Below are 15,152 nucleotides of genomic sequence, written 5' to 3'. Positions count from 1 at the left end.
ACAACTCTGAATTCTGATACTAGCTTTTGTAACTGGAACTTGAGCTATCAGGCTGATGCTAGTAACATAGACCTTAGTGACACAGACTTGCTAATAGAGCCCATAGCATGTGTGAGGACTTACGGGCTCACTGCAAGGTCATCAGAACATTCACTCACGTAGTGGAGGACCATAGGAATGAAAATGGAGATCTCTTAGAATTCTTTTCATAATGGATGCTGCATGGACAGGAATGGTTTGGAGTTAATTTCTTTGCCAAACTCTTCATACAAGGAACTAACTGAAATAACCTTGAAATATGGGGGGGGGGGGGACAGGGGGACACTGTGAGAAGGACATGCTAAAAGAGCCCTGAACTCTATCTGACTTTCAAAGAAATGGATTGAAGCATTCTCCCTGAAAAAAGAGTGAATACTTATGGATGCGAACTGGTTTTGCAGCAGTGTGGTACTTAGCTGCCTACCAGGATTAACCTCAAACAGGATGTCACAGTGGAAGGCAGGTTACAAATTTTTACAGGCATGTACTTTATAAGCTTCTTAATTGAGATGATTGTGTGTTTGTATGTCAAGAGAGTCACGAGAGAGTCTCCTGTTTCCACCAGGCTGGATCTAGGAAAGACAGGCAGTCAGAGGTTGCAAATAGCTCTCTCTTGACACTGGATCTGTCTCTTTCTAAGCAGAGAACTCTATGGGTACACTGGTATCCAGTGCAAGTCCTCACTTGGTTAAGCAAATCCATGCAGTTTCTAATAGTGCTTTTGAATATGCCCCAGAAGCAAATTCTTTTCACTGGTCAGTAAGCTTTACGGGTGGGTGCCTTATACTTGGTTACCTTAGAGTTTATGAACCTTGTTAACGTGACAAAAACAAGAGCTAAGAAAGCACAGAAATGAGGCATTTTATTATGAAAATTTGGGAGGAAAACAAGGCTAAAGTACAATGCTTCATTGTAGGAGCTAGTCTTTATTTTCTTAAATTCTGAAGACATGAGCTATGAAAGAATAATTTCTACTCTTATCAATTGCATGTTCCATTAGGAAACCACTTTGTCTTTTTCAGTTTGAGCAGCTATAGTTATGAAGGCACTCAGTGCCTAATTGCTTTGGTTTAATAACAAATTCTCATACTAAAGATATATGGTTTATATGTATTGCATCAACAAATAAAATTTTTTAGCTGCTGCTGCACTGGAGGGAAAAGGGAACACAGCACATTAGGCCTCGTGTTTTTGCAAATCCATTTCTAAATCCAACATTAACATTTTCAGGTTCCCTTATAAAGGAAAGGATGCTCTGTTTCATTTGGAATCTGAAAGATAGTCTCCATCAGACTGTAATTATTTTTATATACACCTAATATTGGGAAGAAACTAATAGAGTTTTCTTTTGGGGAAAAAAATACTATGTTGTGGCTTAGAAGTCATTGAAAGGACTCAAAGCCAGAAAATCTGACCCTGATTTTAGTCTCAAATCTGAATCTGTGTTAAAATCTGTTGAGGGTGCAAACACCACTCTAGAGAACGAGGTGGAAGTAAATTTATTATATTGTTAGCTTTTTTTCTTTTTTATCGTTTCCTTTAGCACTGACAGGGAAAAATCAGGAGACTGGGAAAAGGAAAAGAACAGTGTGGATAGAGCAGAACACAACAGCCACAAATAATCCAATATTTCATAATTTAATTTCACACTCACTAGACTGCAGAGGCATTGCAGACTGTGGGGAGAATAATCTAAGAAGGGTGTTGGCTTGACAATGGTAACATCAGAGCTTAAAGAGGTCTGGCAGCTTTCTAAAAGTAAATGTGTGTCCTTCCTTCTCCCTCTCTTTCTCTACTCAATATAGATTAAAGTGACCTCTGGAGATAAACTCTACTGAACCCCCCCCAGTAGTTCTGCAGTGTAGTTTTTATTTGTACAGTATGTGAAAGAAGAGTTCAGATTAAATTCCTGGCCTTTCAAAAAAGTTTGTCTGTTCCTTAAAAAAAAGAAACAAAAAGAAAAAAGGCTATTTTATTTTAAAGCCGGAGCCTCTTTCATGGTCCCATGATCTCATGAGTTCTTTGGCTGGCCTGTGACCTTTCAACCTTGCACTACATGTTTCTTTTCTAAATTAGCCAGTGTTGAGACATCAATAGGGGAATATCAACGTTATTATAAAAGGCATCATTCTCTCCCAAAAATGTCAGTGTGAGTGAGTCATTGCACCTAACTGCTTAGCTTTTGTAAGGCAGCAAGGAAGATTTGAAAGTGTGATCCAGGGTCCCCCAGCCCACCAACTTCTATTTAAAATGCTTTAAAAAGCAATGTCCCTGGCATCTGCTACAATAGAGGCAAAGGAACTAAGCTTTGCTCCTTTAGCCACAGAAGAAAAGTCCTGCCTAAGGCAAAACTATATATGCGATGTGAAAATACATAGCTATAACAAACAATTTCTTTTCAAGGCTATGATCAAAAGTAGCACTGTAAAAACCAACCAACCAACCAACCAACCAACAGAAAATCCTTTAAGAAAGAATTAAGTCTCCTGGTGAGTTCTATCATTTCTAACACCCAGTGTCTCTGCATCTCCTTGCATTCATGCTCTCTGGATTCCAGCAGGTTGAGGAAATGAAACCAGATTAAAAACTCTATTTTTAATCTTAAGAAGATGGGTTCACGTTGTCTGGTGTCTTGAAAAATCCAACACTGTATGTTTATATCGTCTTGACCAAAGCGACAGTACCCAGAGAGACTAACATTACACAAGGATGTTGGATTATAAGGGTTCCTAATCCTCACCCAGGTTAAACTGGTGTACCTTCACTGGCCTCACACTATCTCCTGAGGGCTTGGTCTTTGCGCACCTTTAAAGTTATATAGCCATAGTGGATTCATACGCTGTTCTTTGTGTTGCAAAATGCATAGATCTTAAAATGAAAAATACACTGGCCCAAATCCATTCCAGCTGTAACTCTACTCGTGTGTACAGTTACATCAGAAGCGAAGCTGGCACACATCAAAAAATGTGTGTCACCTAGTAATTATCTTGCTAACAATGCAGAGAAAAAGGCATGGGCAGGACGCATTTCCAAACTCAAAGGCAGGTTTTCTCCCCCGTGTGTGAAAGGCTGCTGAACGTTTGCTGTTAGTTTGTTAGCTGTCCTGCCAGCTAGCTGGTGTTTAACCCTAGTTTACCTGCACCTCTGGCTGACACCCACTCAGCACTGGGCGTTTTCTTTAGCACAGACAAAGCCTGGAGTGTGAGAGCCTCTGCTCACAACTGAAGGTGTTCATTGCTTTTCAGTAGAGTGTTGTCAGTGTTTCCTCACAGCCAGTTTCTCTAGGAAAACAGGTTATGTTGTACCTAACTGGATGTGAGGGGAAAAATAAACACTTGAGCAGAATGCAAGATAATTGTATTAATTCATCTAAGTGCTTTAGTCTGTAGTGTTTAATGTAGCAACAGCTGAGGATAAAGTGTCAGCTGAGAAGTTGCATTAGCATTGCCAGATGCCTGTATTGCAATTCCGCAGGTTCCTTTCTTCATGGCTATGAGGTTTTTTTCTCGCAAAAGTCTATGAGATGTCTGTCCCAATTCCACATGCCTTGGGCCAACGCTCAGGAACGCTGTCGAGCTAGAGTTCATAGGAAGAGAGTGTGTACTGATGACAGGGAGAATGAGGGGAAATTTATACTTGAAAAATACCTTTCAAAAACAGTTAACTTCTGGATATAACCCCTTGAATGATAAGAGGATGTCATCCGATTGTGACTTTTGCAGGAAGTGGGAGAAATCTTCTACATATCACTGTAGTGGCATGCTGAAATGACACATTTCTAACCTAGTAATTTTGGGGCAAATTTTGAGCCATTTCATACTATCAAGCTAAGCTCTGCTTATCAAACATTAAAGAGATTCAGTGCCGTGTCCATATTCTTTGTTCATTGTTGCATGTGTTTTGGGAAGCTGGGAGTGGGAAAAGCTTTCTTGAAAGTCGTGTCCAGAAAGGATGAAATGTACTTCCTGGGGCAGACCCAATTAGCATCAGTTTCTCTAATGAGTTTATGGTATGTATTTATTTTTTGGCCTTTAAGACTTCTTTCTACTGGGAAATCTCTGACTCATATATAATACAAGTACAGTCCTGCAGGGTGGAGTCATTTGTAAGAGGTCATTAAAGCAATACATTCCTTTAAGTCGCTGCTGTAAAATTGGGTTGTTCAATTCAAAATATAGCACGGAGCAGCAATTACCTGCGTTAGCCAGATTGTCTGCCTGAAATTATTTAGTTGTTCATAATCTCCCTCTGCAGAGTAACAGCCACACATTAAACACTGCATTTAAAGGGAGCTGCTCTGTTCCACCAAAGGGTCGAACAGCAGGTTGGCCAAGCCTTGTCATACACTGCTGCACTTGTCCTCTGTGCAGCCCCCCTCCCCCTTTTCCTCAGCAGCCAGAATTGTGACTGTCCTTGCCCTGGGGCCTGAATCTGGCTCCCTCAAGACCTGGGAAAGATCCCAAACTCTGTACATCTACTGAATGATATTCTTGAATAATTAATCTGGACACACAAATCCCAACAAGTCTTAGCATTTCTGTAAGGCAAGTGGCTTCTTACAAAGTCAGTTGAGATCAAGCTGGATTTGTCAGTTGTACGTAGATGTCCCAGCAGTCCAGATACTGATCTGATATTTTTGGTCAGAAAAGCTTCATGGGGGAATGTGCGCAGAGGGGAGGAGGAGCTGCTGGATTTCTGATGAGGGAAGATACAGTGAAGAAGTAAGCAGCTATAGATAGCAAGGTGTAATCTAGTAAATCCTCTGAATAACTTAATTAGATTTGATTCAGCAAAACACACATCCAGCTTCTGTTGAACACCAGCCAGTGTTTGGGGGGGGGGGGGGGGGGGGGGGGCAGGGAGCAGGGTAAAAGCTTTCATGAATCCTGTAGGAGACAGATATAGCAGAGATTAAAAGAAACGGGCAGAAAGGGTACTGAGATACTCCTACTTTGATGAAGATTTTTAATCTAAAGGTGACAGTTTTTCTGACATTTCCAGAGAATCAAAAGTAGCATAAAACTGGCTAAGGGAAAGGTGCCGAGGGTTTCATTACATGACACTGGTGAGAGGGAGGAAGGTGTAGCCCACTTAGGCTTTGCCCATCTCCTTTACCTCCCCACTCCCCATTCTGTGTGAGTTCTGTACTTGATGCATAGTGAAAAAGGTAGGAACACCACTGAATTCAAGTGGGAATGCTCTACTATTTTATGTGGCATCAAAGATACAATGCAATTTGATAAGGTTATCTGGGTTTTTTCCTGCTCTGGTTTTGCTGTCAGACTCCAGGTTGCTGTAACTCAGCATAGGTCCATTTTGAAAGCAGCTGGAGGTCTGGTGGGCGTAATTGTGTTGCTGCCTGTACAATTCTGGATCTGCATCAATATGAAAAAGAGAGGCATGTCCACTGCATTGCGAAACTTTTGGAAAGTGCTAGAGAAACAAGACATCCCTATGAAAGTCGAGGTTGTACAAAGCCTCTGTTCACTTCTTTTTTTTTTTAAAGGGTAGCTTTCCCCACTTGTGCCAGACGATTTGGCTCTTCTTCATCATTCTTGCTTCTTCATAATGCTTGGATCAGCTTTTCAGTGGGCAGCGCTTTTTGTCGGGACTGTCAAGAGGTGATCTCCACAGCAGGATGGATTTTCTGTCTTCCTCTGACTATCCTACTGGCTGGCTGTGTGCTTTTCTCCCCCTCTGCATTTTGTCTACTCATCTTTGTGTTTCACCGTGCTTTTTCTTATCTTCCTCAGTTCCAGCGCTTTCTGCCCGTTGTTGGACAGTCTTTTGCTCACATTTTGCCAAGCTCCGTTCTTTTAACTGAGAATGTTCAGAAAGTGGATCTGGTCCTCAAATATACACAGAAGACGTCAAATTTATAACAGATGCCAAAAATACATTTTCATCATGACATGTTGAAGATGTTTATTTCAATTTGCTTAAAATGTACCTAGGCCAAATCCTGCGTGTGCATACAAATTTAACAGCAAAATGAATAGATGTGCCTCATAATTTGAGATTGGATCCTGCATAGACTTGCAGATAGCTTCTCTGTTGAAGAGCTTATATCAGCTTGGGTTTATTTTTAATTTGTCTACTTATAAGCTTCTCATTATGATAATATGTGAGCATCTCACAGGCAGGTGGTCAGACAAGGAGTGCTCTTGTCCCTGTTCAGGAGGTAAGTGACCTGATGATGGACACTTAATCATGGAGGGTTGTGGCAGAGCTTGCACTTCAGTTCTAGCTGCTGAAATGGGCTTGGGAACTAGCAGCGTGATCTGTGCAGGCGGTTGGTAGTCTAGTGTTTCACCATGGGGATAGCAGAGTGCATGTGAATAAGCAGCGTGCGTGCTGCGGTCTCTCAGGATTTCATCAGGAATGACATGACTGTAGTCCCTGCCGCAGGCACTGTTGTCACCCAGTTTGGGGAAGTGAGATGTATACAAAGAAGGGAAATACTTCGGTCTGTGAAATGATCTATAGCTCAGGGGATGGTTCCAAGGCCAAAAACCTTGGTTTCAGTCCCAGTTCTTTTCCTGTCAGCAGTTAGTATTTCAGTGCACTTCAGCAGCTGTATGATTGCTGAGGGCTTCGTGCTGCAACCTTGGGGTGCACCTGCAGCTCACAGAGAGCTTCCCCAAGGTTGCTTCGGGCAGAGCTGGAAGCAAGCCCTCGATATACAAGGGCAGCAAGTATCCAACCCCAGGATTTGAGAAGGAAAAGAGAAAATTAGGTACTACTTTGGTCCCCTGTGTCATCCCAAGTCATTCTCTAGCAGCCAGACCAGATAAGAGGTTTATGACTCTGCCTTTCTTCTCTATCAAGTACTTGGTCTCTTTGGAGTTTGCATTCCTGAAGTTCATTCCCCTCAACAGACCTGAGTGACAGCATTGTTAACTGTGTGTCTGTAAGTATTTGATTTTCCCACTTTGATTTTCCAGGAAGAGGAACCAAGATCCTGGTGGTCCTGTAGCCCTGGCAATATATGTGTGGATTCCTCTGGTGCTTCTTTTCTGCTGTTATTGTAGTTGGATTGATTAGATGAGATCTCTGACATAGGTCTCCGAGTGACGTGTTCAAAGCCAGGGGTGGGGAAAGGGTTATGGCTATAAAATTGGAATAAATACCCAGGAGTAAGGGCTGAAATAACCTTGTGCCACATAATGTACTTGGTAACCTGTTATGTGTGCGGTACTCTTGCATTTACAAAAGAGACCCCATTTAAAAACAAGGTAGGTCAGGCTTTACATCATCCATGGCAGATTCTTTTTCCCACGTATTTCCAGGAACAAGGCCCATTTCTGTGCTCCAGGAAGCCTCCAAAGCAAGCTCCAAGCTGAGGTGTACCAAGTTTTTGGGACTCTGTAAGCCTTAAGATTCTAAACTGTGCATCACTGAGAGATGCAGCAAGAGACCAAAAGGCACAATGTCATCTGTAAAAGAATTAAGATTTGGGGTGTATGGGGTGTATCTGACTCACAGTTTTTAAGTTTTGGTGGTAACGATGTGTCACCTTAGTCATGATCTTCATTACAAAATTCTCCTTATCTTTGCAGTTAGATCCTCTTAATCTGCCTTGTGGTATGTCATAGATGAATTTAATTAGGAAGATTTAATAGGAAATCATTAGGCGATTTCATAGCAAAGCAACAACTTTCCTCTTCCCTACTGCCATCCTTCCCCTCCCTGGGGCTCTTTGCTGTCGCTTACTTCTCCCTTACTCATTCCTCAGGAGAACAAGCAGTTTGGAGGCAGTGAGGTGAACGACCCAACTTTCCCATGTATTTTTGCATGCCCGAGTGACTAGTCCAAAAGGTACAATCTCTCATAAATTTTGCTGGGTTTTGGGGGGGCACCGTGGTGTTGTTTCTGTGTGGGGCTTCTAATGTCTAGTAAGGTGTAAGCTCACACATGTGTTTCAGCTGAAGCACGGGGCAGATTCCCTCTCTCTTTTTCCATAGAAAACAACCGCTCTCAGAAGACTCAGAGCAGCGATCTTTGGGTCCTCTGTCTGTTGTGAAATGTGTTAGATACCGGCCAAAAGCCTGTGCGCTCCTCTGAGGGGGAAACACACGGGCACTGCCTTGACCCGCAGGTGATCGCAGATGCCTCAGTGCTGTGGGAAGCAGTTACAACACGTTTAAAACACGGCTGGCAGAGCTGCACAGCACCAGTTTCAGGAGCTGGCAGGCTGCTGGAGGAACTAAACTCCCGAGCCGAGAATCTGTAGTTGAAAATCGCCTCTCTCCCCACATCTGCTCTTAAAGGGACACTTAAAGGACCTTGCTGGGTTCCCAGGCTCTCAGTTAAGACGCTTTCGACTCCGTGGTCTGACTAAGTGTTCTTTCTGTAAGTTACATCTTCTATGTGGTTGTTTCCCCAACAAATCTGGGGAAACTCGGCTTCAGGTTAAGCGCCGACAGGGGTGGGTTTAACGCCCCTGTTCACCGCGTCCTTCCCGAAGGACGGCGTGCCACCCCCGAGTGCCCCAGCTCTCCGCGCTCCGAGGCGGGTCGGAATCCCCACCGGGACGGGGCTCTCCGCACCGGGACCGGGACTCCGCGCCGCAGAGGCGGCGGTAGCGCCGCTCCTCGCCGCGGGGCCGGGCCGGAGCTCTCGGCCCGAGCCGCCCCGCAGGCACACCGGTCCGGCTCGGCTCGGCTCGGCCCGGGTCCGGGTCCGGGAGGCGGCTGCGCCCGGCGCTGCGCAGCGCCCGGGGCGGGGGGGCGGGGCGGGGCCGGGCCCGGGGCGGGGGCTGCGCCCTGCGCGGGATTGGCGCCGGGCGGCGTGATGCCACGTCCGGCGGGGGAAGCCCTGCCTCGCTCGGGAGCCTCCCCCGCCGCCCGGCCCGCCGCGCAGGTGGAGCGGGGCCGCCGCACGCACGGACCGGCCCGCCCAGCCCAGCCCAGCCCGGCCCAGCCCGGCCCAGCCCGGCCGCGGGAGCAGCCCCGCTGCCCGCCCCGCTCCCCGCCCCGCCCCGCCCCGCTCCGCCCGGCCCGGCGGCGCCGCAGCCGGCAGCATCGCGGCGGGACTGCCCGGGGATGCAGCCGCGCTAAGAACAAAAGCGCTCTACGCGGTCACGCTCCGGGGCTCTCGAGCGGCCCGGCCCGGCCCGGCCCAACTTGGATCTCTGCCCCCTCCGCCCGGCCGCGGCGCCGTCCGGATCGAACTCCCCGGCGCCGTCCCCGCACGCCGCGGGCAGCGGCAGCGCCTGCGACCCGGGGCTCCCGCCCCGCCGCCCCGCTGCGCGCCGTCCCGCCGGGGCTGCCCGGGGACGGGGGTGGGGGGCCGCGCCTCGGACCCCGCGCCGCGCCGCCCCGGGCCCCCCGGCCGCCTCCGCGCCGCGGGACCTTGGCTTTGCCCTTCGCACGGCAGGTGGCGGGGCCAGCGGAGAAGGATGCGTTTCTTCCCGTGGGGATTTTGGCTGCTGTGTGTCGCCTCCGGCCCGGCCCGCGGTGACAGCGGCAGCAAGGCGAGGAGCTGCGCCGAGGTCCGGCAGCTGTATGGGGCCAAGGGCTTCAGCCTTAGCGGCGTGCCCCAGGCCGAGATCTCCGGTGAGTCCCGGCGGAGCGCGGCGGGGAGGCGCCGGGAAGAGCGGAGCCCCCGGGCCGGAGCCGCCCGCGGGGCCGCTGCGCTCCGGGGGTTCCCCGGGCACGGCTCGGGGTGGGGAAGGGGGGCGGGGGGGGGGGCGCTCGGCACCCGCCGCGGGAGTTTGTCTCGGGTCGTGGGCGGCGAGAAGTCGGACCCGAGAGATGTCCCCGGGGCCAGCGCACCCCGCGCCCCTCGCAGCCCCCGCGCAGCCGCTGCCCGCGCTGGAAGGGGTCTCTCGCCGGCCGCGGCGATGCGAAGGAAGCTGTGAGATCGCACCAAGTGTTCGGTGGTGGCTTTCTTCTTCTTTCTTTTTTTTTAAATTTTTTTTCATTGTCTCGTTTCTTCTGTTTTGAGGACAATTGAAACGGTTTCAGGGTTTTTGGTTCAGAAATCGGGGTAATCGGACTGTAACGGAAGGCTATGAGAGAGAAGAATTGGTTTCTCTTAATCTTCTTTTGGGTGGGAAACAAACCTATAAATGGCATTTGTCACTTGTTAAAAATGAAGCAGGAGTAAAACGACCCTGTGTCAAGCTTGTAAAGCGTGGAGGAAACCCGAGCAACCTACATCAGAGTGTGTCCTCTTGCCTTCATTCTAGTTTTGGACAAATCTTGGTTGATTTCCTCCCCTTTGCAGAAAACCACAGAAATACCAAGGAATATTCAAGGTCTGGATTATGTTGGGTTGTTTGGGTTTTTTTTTCTTGTTCTTTTTTCCTGAAAGCTTGGGGGAAATATGCTGAGGTACTGTATTTTTTTTTAGAAAAAATTCGTGTCTAAGTTTTGATACACCAACTTGTGACCCATAGCCGAGAGCTTTCTCCTCACTTGTGGGCGCTTCCTCCTCCAGACAAAGCATAAAACATGCAGGCGTACGTGCCAGAGCCAACCTACAGGGACATCCCAGTAAAATTGCAGTTTGTAGTTCACATCTAAGCTACAGAATGTCTTATGTTGAATATTTCATTGTGTAGTTTTCCAGGGAAACCAATTCATTATCTGACCTATGAATGGAAAAGGCTGAACCATATACATGTCTCATAAATGTGAAAAAATTAATACTCTCTTTGTCAAGTTGCAACCAAGAGTAAATTTCCAAAATAAAATGAGTAGTCCTTGAAGTTAAACAGTGGGGAATTTCAAAACCATTTGAACATCACTATTAATAGAGTAGTAATTCAGTTGAGCAAGAAAGTGGCTTTTTATAAATTTGCATCTAATTATTGCAAATATGAATACATTAGCAGTCATGTTTCAAGTGGAAAGTTCTTGGAAGACTAAGTGTTTACAAATACTCGTGGAGATGGCTACAGCGTTGTATGTGGGGATAGTACTACAGGGCCAGTCATTCAGGATCCCCTGAGCTGTGGTTACAAGTATCACGTATCACAGGTTAGCAGCGAGTAAAGCATCTCATGCCTACGGATTGCTGAGATTCAAAAAGTGACAGAGGACACAAGGATTTCTAGGAACCAGGAGTTTTGTTTTCTACTGTTTGCCGCTACGAGCGTGTACGCTGGCAGTCGTAAGCAACAGTAGTTAAAATTACAGTATCAAACTGGGCATCTCTGGCTGTTACTGTAAACAGGGAAACTCTATAGATAAATGCTATAAAAACTCAAGGAATACCGCATGGAAAGTAATATGAAGAAGTGCTCCAGGGAAGGAGGTTCCACACATAAACCTCCTGCTGACATTATTAGCCCAGTAGTTAAAACAGGTAACGGACTTAATGATTTTCATTGGTAATTACCTTGCGTACCTTCTGACTGATACATATTCAGGAATGCCCTTTTCTATTGCTGTAGTACTTGCCCGGTACAGTTAAAACATTGGTGTGCATTAGTACTGACTTCAGAAATGTTCCTAATATAGTGTTGTGTAGCATGTGTGCTCTTTAGTGGTTGTGCAGGTTAGTGCAGAAGTTGATGCCAGTTTTGTTGTCTCCAAAAAGAAAAGCCTCGAGACCCTCCTGCAGTATCCCCCACATGTAGTAAGTACAGGATTGTGCAGTTTATAATTCCACATTTTGTCAAAATACTCAATCATTGCTTAAGACTGGTTTCAACAGCATTAGTTCATCTTGCTGACCATGGGGGTTGTAATCTGTATGGAGCCTTGTCAGGTTACCTCGGACTGAAGCCTGTAAATGCACACACATCACATACGACAACTTCTGGCTAAGTTAAGAAATGCTGATGAAGGCTGTTCAGTAGTGGCTCCGGTTGGACCTGCGCTGAGGTTGCCTGATGATGGCCTTCTCCATGTCGTCAGAGAGGTTCGAGAGCTACCCCAAGAACCACGTTGTTGCCTTATTGCCGAGCCCTCTGGAGGCAAAAGCCCTTCACTTTCTCCTTTTCCAACAGGATCTTGCTGTGCCTTCCCTTTCCATTGATGGCCTGAAGCAAAGGGGAGAACTCATTTCTTAGCCCCACGGCCTTGTCCCCGAAGCGGTGCTGCCATGCTAGGCTGACCTCACTCCTGTCTGCTTTGAACTGGCTCCAGGCGCTGCTTGGTGTGTGTTGCAGTCACACCAGCCTGGCACCAGGAGCCAAACCACATGCTGCTTGCACCCCCAGAACTTGACTTCAAAAGGTGTTTAGTAAGCTCGCATGATGCAGGCTCTGACTCAGGCTGAGATGGCTGTGTTTATGTTGGTTTTAGAACGCTTACTGCATGCTTTACACCTTCTAATCTGTATTCTTTGTTAGGTTTTAAGAGGATTATGAGTAATACAAAGTCTCTGCAGCTCACCAGAAGGTAGTCCCTGCTTACGACTGTACAGATCAGTTAGAGAAGCAGTCGCACAGTTATTAGCTGGCTAATAGATAAGCATCTGATTCAGGGATAGACACTTGGTTTACCAGATTTCTCATGAACCACCTAGACAGGGGTTCCTGTTTTTTTGCTGGTGTTGTACAATGCCTTTAACATGTCTAAGCACTTTAAATGTGTCAGGTGCTGTTATTAAGTGTGTTTAGGGAATATGCAAGGTGTTATATCTCGCTACTTTGAAGTCAATGGCAAAACTCCCAAACATGAAAGAAGCGGCTGCTCATATTAGTAATCCTGACAGACAGACGTGCACCCAGAGTCCCAGGTGAAGAAGGAAGTTTCTAACGCTGGGGGAAACGCTCCCTACTCCTTGGGTTTGGGAAAATTACAATACTTGCTTCCATAAGATGTACTAACTTGAGTAAAGTTTTCCTGTGTGTTGGAGAGGGTTCCCACTCACCAGCTGGATGACCTGCACCCCAGTTCTGTGATTGCTACAAAATACGGGAAAACAGTTTGAGAGCTTCCAGTTCTTCTGTTCCTCTCAAGTCTTCTGGAGGTAGCAAGCCTCAGTTCCTGCTTTCTCACGTTCTTGCTACCCAGACACCATTACCCCATCGCAGGTCCCCTACTCTGGTGACTGAGGGAGAGAAGTTCCCTGCTCTAGGTGTACTTCTCTGTGCCTGTGCTAAGGGCTGGTCTTCTTGGGCTCACAGTGTGGTTTGTGACGGAAGAGAGCGAGCCTACAGCAGAAAATACTGCTCTTTGGGGAGGCTATCCAGCTTTCTCTGCTGACTTGATGGAGTGGCTTAGGATTACTGACATTGGATGGGTGACTGCTCCCCAGTGTCTTGAGCAGAGATAGTTCTCCCGTGTACTGGAGAAGACTTGAAAGTTGTGATTTGATGTGGATGTGCTTGGCCCTCGCTCGCTCCTTGGACTAGGCTTTTGCTTTGGTTTGTTTATTCCTGAGATTAATCCTTCATGGACTTGGCTTACTGCTAGGTTGAGCTTGTTGATGGGTGTAACACATCGAAAGGAGGGCACAGAAAAAAGCCAGCTGGACTTTGCCAGGCCATATTGCTGCCCATCCAGTCACATATCTCACGCGTATGCTTCCCTAGTTCCTTAGCTGAAAGGAGTCAGAAATTTTTTTTTTTAATCTTTTGGTCCTTATAGGCTGCATGATTTGGTTTTGTAATGAATACATTGTCAGGTGTATGTGTTAGAGCCGTTTGGAGGAGTGTTAACTAAGTAGAGAAGAGGTCTGGCTGCACATGGGACTTGACAGGTCTCAGAGTATGCAGAGGGTACTGAAACCCAGTATCGAAGGGCATTTTAACTCCTGGCAGTTACAGTACAAAAGGCATAAATACAAAGATGGGTAAACCTGCATCTGCGGTATGAAAAATAAAATCTGCGGTTCCCCCACTCCCAGGGAAAGATCTTTACCCCTTAATTGGAAGGGGAAAATCTGCTCCAGCACTTTTTGAGGTGGTTGTTATATTTGGTTTGTAGTTACTCAAGGCAGGCGGGATTTCTCAAGGTTAGCTGCTATATGGTGAACTCCCGAATGCAATAGCAACCCCTTTACACTAATGAGTTTGTTAGGGGCAAATTGGAATGGCCTTTGTAGCCTGCTTGGTTTAGAGTGCTATTTCAGATAAGGCAAAACACAGGGAATTGTGCCTTTTCCTCCATCTGGCAAGTATATTGGTGCGAATGTTAGAGGAGGACATGCCTGAACTGTGTATCTCCACTTCTGTTTAACTTAAAATACACATAGAAATTGACATGTTTTACACTTTGTGATTGTTTTGTTAATTTGTGAATGTGTGCATACAAAGCAATTATGAAAATTAGATTTCTGGAGAAAAATGGGCTCCCTCTAGCGGCGAGTACGGCAGCGCCGGGAGGCTCGGGGGAGCCCGTGTCTTCGCAGACCCAGTGCTTACCTAAGCGATGTCTGAAATCTGGAAAGCTTTGTGCTTAGATATTCTTTAGAGTTTTGTGGTGTTGACATTATTTTTAAGAGAATCTGCCTTTCTGTCACTGTGATACGGATGACTAAGCTCTCACCACATAATTATCCTTATCAGCTGTGTCTGACAAAATTATTTCAACAGCTTCTTTTGTTGGTGAAGCAAAAGCCTGATATTTTCTTTTCAAAAAAATTTTCGCGCATGCATAGCCAGAGACACCTACCACCACCACTGTATGAAACTGTAGAGCTCACCTCATCTCTCCTGTTTCTCTTCTTGCCCTGCAAGTGCCCTGCTTTGTTTAAGAACACATGTCAGTCAATCTCTGGATATGCAGGATGGGCTCGATAGAGATGTGTGGCTTTTGGCAGGGATTGTGAAACAGTTGGTTTAATGCTGTTGCTTTCAGTACAATTATCTCACGTTGAGGGGACCAGATATATTCCTCTGGGTAATTTCAATAATTATGTGTGCTTTGACTTAACCAAAGGCAGGGAGAGGGCTGCTAACTTGATTATCAGAAAAGTGTATTTAGAGCCAGAGGTTTTATTTTCCTTGCGGGCCACAACAATGATAACTGAAAACAGAGGCCATGGAGCACCTGCCCAGCAGCAGCAGCTGAGCACGGGCCCTATCCACCGCTGCCCATCGGGCTAGGGAGGGGGTGTTGAGTATCATCTACTTTTACTGCAGCATCAAATTGCATTGGGCACAGCATGGAAGGTGAAGGCAGGATAAAAGGATGTGCCCAGCCTCAGAGAGC

General features: G+C 46.6%; 1 protein-coding gene across 1 annotated transcript in view; it reads left to right on the top strand.

Moving 5' to 3' along the window:
• The first annotated feature begins 9,035 nt into the window (after positions 1-9,035).
• Positions 9,036-15,152, top strand: part of GPC1 (glypican 1) — a 216,348-nt gene continuing 210,231 nt past the window's right edge. Inside the window, exon 1 of the mRNA XM_074833619.1 lies at positions 9,036-9,596. Coding sequence (XP_074689720.1) covers positions 9,440-9,596 — 157 coding nt within the window. The 5' untranslated portion in view covers positions 9,036-9,439. The remainder of the gene's footprint in view (positions 9,597-15,152) is intronic.

Source organism: Strix aluco, chromosome 9, assembly GCF_031877795.1.
Source record: "Strix aluco isolate bStrAlu1 chromosome 9, bStrAlu1.hap1, whole genome shotgun sequence".
Taxonomy (NCBI): Eukaryota; Metazoa; Chordata; class Aves; order Strigiformes; family Strigidae; genus Strix; species Strix aluco.
Note: the sequence above shows the minus strand (reverse complement) of the source record. Positions and strands in the feature narration are given on the sequence as shown.